The sequence below is a fragment of the Crotalus tigris genome, unplaced genomic scaffold, assembly GCF_016545835.1.
Source record: "Crotalus tigris isolate CLP2741 ecotype Arizona unplaced genomic scaffold, ASM1654583v1 scf7180000017632.1879674, whole genome shotgun sequence".
Lineage (NCBI taxonomy): Eukaryota > Metazoa > Chordata > Lepidosauria > Squamata > Viperidae > Crotalus > Crotalus tigris.
Window position 1 is genome coordinate 365,095 of NW_024096526.1, and position 8,571 is coordinate 373,665.

The following is an 8,571-nucleotide window of genomic DNA, read 5'->3' on the forward strand; positions in this document are numbered from 1 at the left end:
GGAGATGTTGTGATGGTCATAAATGTGAAAAATGGTCATGTCACTTTTTTTCAGTGCCACTGTAATTTTGAACGATCACTAAATGAACTGTTGTATGTTGAGGACTACCTGTACTCCAAGTTTTCAAGAAGAAATTTAGTTAAATATCATAACCGCATTTCAAATGATCACTTCAGAAAATTTGGAGGACAGATGAGAATACTAAAGCTGTCACCTGATTAAAGAAAATGAATCATCTATTTAATCCACTGGCTGGCAAATTTTGGGCCTGTCTAGTGTGCACGTCTCCAACACTCATCTTTATTAGCATGGTCACGTTGGCAATAATGGATTAGCCTTGGAATTCACTCCATCTGGCAGGCATCAAGTCCCTTTCCTCTCATTTATTCCATGAAATGATTGAACCCTTATATTTAAGAAAAAGATTGGCTGGTTTCACCCACAACCCTCAAACCAGGTTAATGAAGGGCAGTTATGCTGGCAGAACATGCTGTGATCAGATAAATATGCTATTTTGTTGTTGAATGTGATGGTCTGATTTAGAATACATTAACCATGCAGTACACAGAGGTTTAGCATGTTGGGCAAGGTTACCTGGCTAGCTTTTTTTACAAAGAAAAACCAAATTCTGATTAGTAATGTCAGACATGGTAAATTAAATTGAAATGGGGAAGGGACTTGGGGCCATTTTCATGCAGTTTTTAGCTCTGCCTCCCAACCATCCACCATTGGTGAATTGCTCAGGGACTCCTGAAATAATCCCCCTTCCCTCTTTTCTCCAACAGCTGTCTCTGAAGTGCCGAGCCCCTGAAGTGTCCCAGTACGTCTACCAAGTCTATGATGCCATTTTGAAAAACTAATCTCTCAAACCACCACTGCCAGCACCTCACCACATGGGAATGGGAGCGGGGCTAACTCCACATCTACTGCCACCGCCCATGTGTTGGTGTTGGCAAAGAACATTCCTTCCCTTGATCTGGGAAAAGCAGCTCTGTATTGTGTCTGAGACCTCAGCTCCAGAAGCTGAGGCTAAACCAAGGTAGCAAGTAGTGTCCACGTGCCGGTAACAGTAGGGGATGTTGCATTTGATACTTTTAGCATCTGTGAGAATTTTGTAACCACTCCGCATCAGCTGTTTTTGCAGTCCTGTGCCATGTCTGTCTCGTTTGTTCCTGTGGCTTCTTCATCTCGTGCCATTGCTTTGCATTTTCTAAACCACAGTCGGCCTCTGGTTAATATTTTGTAATATGCTTCTTCGTTTTAATAAACACACACACTCTCTCTGCCCAGCCAGAGGCATCTGAGAGAAAACACACACACTGCACTTTATTATTCTTTTGTATTTGCGTACTGCTGATTAATTTTTGTAATGAACCAGCTGTCTACAATAAGCAGGAATAAAGGAGGGGCATTGAAACAAGACTAGTTGTACAACTGTTGCAAGGAAACCAATGCTGGCTTATTGATTTAACCTTGGGAAATTCGATTACTTGGTACGAATTGTAGTTTATTATTTAAGGCCTCTTCTTGCCTTCCCTCCCTATAGACTAAAAATTCCACCATTTACTAAACCTAATCCTGTGGACACCTGAGGGTTTGTAGCTGAACAGACAATCTATTGCTGTTTGAACTCCCAGGGACAAAAATTGAGGGGCAATGCCTCTGCTGCCCCTGCACGCATCAGTGTGCATCACAGCTCCATATACTCTTTTCATGTGCTGCCGATTGAACAACGGGTTCTGATAGCTTTGTGCATGTGTAGTGTCTTTTTAAAAAAATATGGCAACCAATACAGTGGCTTTCAGAAGCAAGGCTGGGAAAAGAAAAAAGGCAGCAGAAACGACTGTCTGGTTATCCTGACTGTGGACAGTTTAATCCAGTTACCATTTCCTCTTGACTTGGGTGTCAATCTCACTGGGCAAACTTCTACTGTCTCCTTTTTTGCTATCTATGTAATGGAATCTCTCTGGAAACCTAAACAGTGGGGATTTTTCCTGCCACCACATAAATGTGCCAGGTTCAAGCTATACCCCAGTGTGTCTGAAATGGGCTCTTAGTTCCAACCATCCACACTCCACCAGAATATAACTTTTAGCAAGGATCTATGCCCTACCACTTCTTCATCGTTGAGGAACATGTTTTTTATGTTGAATCTGGTCTCACCATTAGCCCCCTAATGTGTTCTGTCTAAGGAAAGATAAGATGGTCTTTTTTCTCCATGTCAGCTACCTCCTGGCTTGTCTACCTTTTTTCTCCTGTGCCCCCATCTCCATTGCCCCCTTTCTTGTAGTTGTTTTATCTCCCACCCTATCTGAGAGATGTGGTGTCTGGGAGATCCTCTGAGCAAATTCTGCATTGCAGAAGTCCCAGTTGACTTCAGTTTCCTCCACCCACCTACCCCCACACAAGGAGCACACATAAACTTTCCAGTGGGCTGCTGCATTGCCTTTGAAACTAGAAACTATAGAACTAGGCCAAGATAATATTCAGTAGGCTTGGTGGAAAAGCCTTTTTTTATTTGGAACTTAAAGAATCACTCACCTGTGAACATAATAGGCAGATTACTAGAACTTGCTGTTTAAGTTGATCAAACTATGCCTGTCAAAGCAGAATTATATATTTTCACTGGGCAAGTCCTCATCATCCTCGCTTAATGGCAATGATTCATGATGGTTATTGCCAGTTTCTGGCATTTGTTTGCTGGTTTCTGGCAAAAAACTTCCATTCAAATTACCAACATTTACTTAATGGTTACTGCAAAAAAGGCCAGAACACTGCTTCCAGTCACATGGGTGCCTTGACTTATGACGCAATGACTTACAACCATAATTCTGGGCTTAATTACAGTCATATATCAAGGACTACCTATAATTCCATCATGCTTGCTTCATAACCACATGAGACCTTGGCTCTTTTTGGTCAGGTGTCTCAAACTGCATTTCCAAACTAATTTCTTCATGAACATATGGCTAATCAAGAAGTCACTCTGGGTCATAAGTGTCTTCATTGGCTCTTTGCCTGCATTTTGAATCTCCTTTGGAAAGTCTAAAGGCTGTGATGTGGACTACCTGCATAGGCAAGCCAAATTCAGTACCCGTAGCTGACAGATCAGTAGAACCTCAATAACCACTATGTCATCTTAAAATTGGGAGTTCTTGAGCATCCTGCTTTTGGCTTAGCCTGATTCCCATAATAAAATAACCACAAATATGTTTGTGTTGTCATTGTACAACTGCCATATGCTGTGCTTAGACGGTCCAGAAGGCATAATGGCATTGTGTAACTCAGGAATTAGAAGTTGCAGTGCTAGCTAAAGTTAGCTAGTTTCGTAGCAAAACGGCCAGTGACACTCTGAAGCTAGCAGAGTCCCAAGTCATGAAGATTTGTGCCTGGACCTCAAGGAAGTTGTCCCAGTCACATACTCTACATGCAGGGCTGCATTTATTCTGGCTTACCAATTACTTCTTTATGTGCTAAGTGAAGTCACAGAAGATCCTTTTTCTTCTAGTTTTAAAGGACTTCCTGTGAGCGCTCAATGCCAATTCCCATTGATGGGGTGGGGTGGAGGAAGGCACATACAGTAGTTACCTTTTTGTCAACATTTAGATCATGGTGTCAAACCTGATCACATCCTGTGACGTATTGTGATGTATCGTTTTTGCCTTTGCGGAGCTGGGATGGGCGTGGCTTACCTGTGACGCATGCGGCTTGCAGGCTGCCAGTTTGACCCCCCTGATTTAGATAGTAAAAAGGATTGACCTAGAAACTTAGAACCATAGCATTTTTAAGATGTGTCTCTTGCAATTAGATGAGTGGAAGCTGTTTTACAAGAATAAATGCTTTGGAGCTCTTCCACCTCCAAATCAGTGATGTGAAACCACATTTCCAACATCAGCAGAGCTGGTGTCCAAAACCCCAAATGAAATAAAGGTAGCAGGGAAGGCCACAGACCTGCCTGAAACTGCTTCTGCATCCATTTTTTTTCCTGATGGACCTGGTGCTGTGTTCTTTTGACTGCATGCTGTGAGATGTGTCCAGAGGGGAGTAGATTTTTCTCCATCCATTCAAAACCAATTGACATGGGGGCGGGAATGGAAATTGGATGATTGAACTGAGCTTTGCTTTGTATCAGCAATAAATGTAATTTACACAATTGGCCGTGTCTGATACTGTCTTCTGTCAGAAATGTCAATGGAAAGAACTAAGGAAGTGGAAGGCAAGACATTTGGTGTGATTCCTACTTCTAGGCTGTAATAGAAGTCAAACTGCTGTTAAGTCTTCCACTACAGCTGGAGCTTCTTAGTTACTGGAGAGATCAGACACTTGTTTTATTTCCAATCCATCCTTCAGGGTAGGATCTGAAAACCCCTTCTGGAGACAAGTTTGCATATAACATAAAACAATGAGAGTGAGATGAAAACCAAAGACTATAAAAGTTAAATACAGAAGTTTAAACCCATTCAAAGACAATGACCTCTCTTCTGAACAAATCCTTGAGCAATGCAGTACTTCTTTAGGGGAAAGTTTAAATCAATAATACTTTTTCTGACCAGCTTTCCTTTTCACATGACTTATGCGGTGTGCTTGCTCTCCATCTATATTAACCCATGGTTAATGAAGGGGTGTCATATTTTACTGGCACCATGGATGTTCCACCTAACACAGAGGCCTTCTTTCTACAGCTAATCTCTTCCATGTGTGATGCGATGTTGTGCTCATTATACAGTATATATTTGTACTGTAAAGTTTCAATGGGATGCTCATTCCCCCCAAACTGGCTGGTGACAGGGGTAGGGGGTGAGGCAAAGTAAGGTTCAGTACTTGATTTTTGTCATTAGAATGGTATAGGAAGGTAACTGCTTCTGGTGGCTTTGCTTTGTTATGTTGGCTTGCTTTGGTTATGCAGAAATAGATGTTACAGTGAGTTTAGATGTTATGGTGTTACGATGTTTATAGTACTGTAACTTGAGAAAATACTGCATAGTTCTTTAATATATGATTACTGCAATAGAAACATTTTATGCAAAATATTGGATCTCAGGAGACAACATTGGGAAAATTACATATGTGATTAATGTGCTGCCCTAGTTAACTAATTATGTAAGGTCTAAAGGAGGCAGGTGGCGATGTAGCCAATTTATTAAATACACTGTATAAAGGTAGGACATGGGTATAGTCTATTACAAATGGATGGTGTATGTTCTCTACAAAATCTTAAGTATATCCACACAACAAATTTACGATTGGTTTTGTACAGGTCATGGCTACTCCCAATAAATCCTGGTATTGTAGTTTGACGAATGAGTTTTCTGTTTGTTTTTTCCCCTTGCGGATATGGAATAACAAAAATGGTTTAAACCTGTAATGTGAATGAGTTTCCTGCATCCAAAAGGGCAGTTTGGAGCAAGCAAAACAGCTTTGTATTTGAAAGCCAACTGGGAATTCTGAGAGCTGAGCCCAACTAACCATGAGATGGAAAGGGCAAGACTCAATGTGGAAAGGACATACTGATTCCCTGAGTTCCACAATGGGCATGTTAGCCAAAATTCAGCATGTCTAACCACAGTTTTGACCTGTTTGAGTGGTACCTGCACCAGGAGGACCTCCACCTCATCCTCCTCCAAAACCTGGGACTTGTTCTTTCAGGCAAAATGCCATCATATGTAGAGACAACAGTGGAATTGGAATTAAGAATGAGTCAAATCAGCCAATTAGAAACAGCAACATTTTTTTTTTTTTGCAGGGATTTAAATTCCAATTAAATTCGAGGTCCTTGACACCTCCTAGTCCTCAACTTGCAACAGTTCATTTAGTGACCATTCAAAGTTATCACGGCAATGAAAAACGTGACTTATGACCATTTTTCACATTTACAACCTTTGCGTCATCCCCATGTTCACGTGATCAAAATTCAGATGCTTGGCCATTGGTTCATATTTATGATTGTTGCTGTCTTCCCAAGATCATGTGATCTCCTTTTGCAACCTTCTGACAAGCAAAGTCAATGGGGAAGCAAGATTCACTTAACAACCATGTCACTAACTTATTGACTGCAGTGATTCACTTAACAACTGTGGCAAGAAAGGTCATAAAATGGGACAAAATTCAACAAATGTCTTACTTAACAACAGAAATGTTGGGCTCAATTGTAGTCATAAATCAAGGACTACCTCTATTGCAGACATGTCAAACACAAGGCCCGGGGGCCAGATGCGGCCCGCAAAGTGGTTTCATGTGGCCTGCGAAGCCATCCTGGAAACAGTGAGAGAACGGCTCCCACTGCCTTGGCCCAGGCCGGCCGGGAGCCAATGTACAATTTTGTGATGACCATCTATGCTGAAACGCATTCAGTCTTAGCTCCACAAGGCCGTCTAGAAACAGCGAGGAACCAGCCCCGGCCGCATCGGCCCTGCCCCCTGGGTGCATGCTGGGGAAGTGTCACCCTTTGTGAGGAATGAAGAAATGGACCAAGCCTTGGCGCTTGCCCCGGTCCACCCCCTTCTGCCATAGACCCTCAGATCTGTCTCATTCTTGCCCAGGCCTCCACAGGCATTCTTGACGCGAACGATGTAGAGCTGCCTATGCCCACCCAGTAGGTCACACCCACTCCATCCATGCCTACCCAGTAGGCCGCACCCAGCTGGCCACACTCACCCGGCCCGAGGGCAACCGCAATGCTGATGCGGTCCTCAATGAAATTGAGTTTGACACCCCTGCTCTATTGCATCAGGATTCCCTAACTTCCCCAACTTGGCCCACGATGGCTAAGTTTATGGTAAAAATCCAGCATATGTATAGACCAGAGAGAAGTGGTGAAATACTATACAATCATTTTTTGAAACAAATTATAAAAAAAAGAGGTAAGGGAATATCCTGGCAGAGGATAAATTGGTACCTCTTATTTGGCAGTCCCCAATATCCTTTACCTGCACTGTACTACTGCTGTCCTCCTCCCTTACTCACAAAATGCACCAGTAGTACAATTACAGAATTATAGAATAACAGAGTTGGAAGGGATCTTAAAGGTTGTCTAATCCAACCTCGTGCTTAAGCCAGGGACCCAGTACAATTTCCTGCCAAATTTGGACAAAAAGCGACAGAGCTTTGGATAGACTTAACACACTTAAATTGTGGCCACAACAAAAATCAACATGATAAACCCCTATACCCTGGAACAGGAACATCTGTATTATGTCTAAGAAACCTATAATTAAAGAGACATTTATTCAGATCCACTCACCATTTCTTGGCTATGTTAACCAAGTCTTAATTTTCTTCTACACAAACATTCATGGTAAAGCTCTAGACTCTGAAGGTTTAAACCCTTTTGCTGAAGTTTACATATGTGCACAAATTCATTCCCAGTGTTGTTGTTGTTGGCATTGTTTCCAGTTCATTTTCTTGTTTTTAATTCTGTATTTTTAGTTTGTCTTGATGTTTTGGTTGTTCAACAACCAACAAATACTTTAAAAGAAAGGCAAGGCCAACAAGGTGGTGTCTCTGTGACTAGGTCCTATCGACACCCTGAAGTATTGCCTCTGATTTTATGTGACACATACTTTGGAAATGGCCTGTCAGATGCCCCAGGCTTCTGTCACCTCCTGCCCTGGTAGGTGGAAGATCTCACCGGAAGAAAGAAAAATGTAAGCAGCAGCTGTTGCTACAAAGGATTTCCTGTGGCACTGTCTCTGCTTTCCAGCTTTGTGCAATACAGTCGAAGTGCCTGGCTTCCAACAGTCGCTTTGTGATTTCCCACATCCTTATCTGGCTCCCCTAAAGGCTTTCATTCAAGAACCTGACATCTCTCCCTTCCTTGTCTCAGATCATCTTGTGATCCCAGCCTTCTGGTTTACTGTCTTGTGCTGTTGACTTCAAATCAGCAGCTGTATCTATGCCGTCACTTTGCTGAAGAATTAGACTTTTTTTCCCTTTATGGTTCCAGTGGGAAAACTGTGTGAGGGGCGGGGAGAAATCTCTCTCTCTCTCTCCCACTCACGGAGGCATACACATACACGCATATATACAATGTGATAGTCTACAAATGGCTTGCTTTTTTCCTGACTCAGCTCCCTTTTTTAAAAAACAACAACAACATTATGTTTCTAGACAAACGGTTGACATTTTATTCAACATCTGGTCTTTTTTATAGTTTTATTTTTTATTAGTTTATAATATAAAATACACAAAAAAACCCAAAAGAAAATAGTGGGAAAGTAAGGGGGGAGGGAAGGGGAAAGTGTAGGGCAAAAGAAAGAAAGAAAAGGTGTTGACTTTGGACTCCCTTTAGTGCAGTAGAAAAAGATAATAGCATCAAACCTCAATTTTTTATTTTTACATATTAATATAAAGTAGCCATTTCTATAACAACAAACCTATCTTATCGGTAAAACCCAAAATCAAAGTTTCACTTTTTTTCCACCTCAAGCACAAAGTCCAGAAGCAGTTTCCAAGTAGAAACAAAACTGTGTTTTTTTTCTTTAATCAAAGCAGTCAATTCAACCATCTCTGCTAACTCCATCAACTTTTGCAGCCATTCATCCATTGTGGGAATCAAAGTGTTCTTCCAGCAAT

General features: G+C 41.7%; 1 protein-coding gene across 3 annotated transcripts in view; it reads left to right on the forward strand.

Annotated features, from left to right (window-relative positions):
• AP2B1 (adaptor related protein complex 2 subunit beta 1) overlaps window positions 1–5,297 on the forward strand; it is a 77,186-nt gene extending 71,889 nt beyond the window's left edge. For all 3 annotated transcript variants that reach the window (XM_039334609.1, XM_039334608.1, XM_039334610.1), the window contains one exon: window positions 786–5,297. In XM_039334609.1, coding sequence (XP_039190543.1) covers window positions 786–860 — 75 coding nt within the window. In that variant the 3' untranslated portion in view covers window positions 861–5,297. The remainder of the gene's footprint in view (window positions 1–785) is intronic.
• The last annotated feature ends 3,274 nt before the right edge of the window (window positions 5,298–8,571 follow it).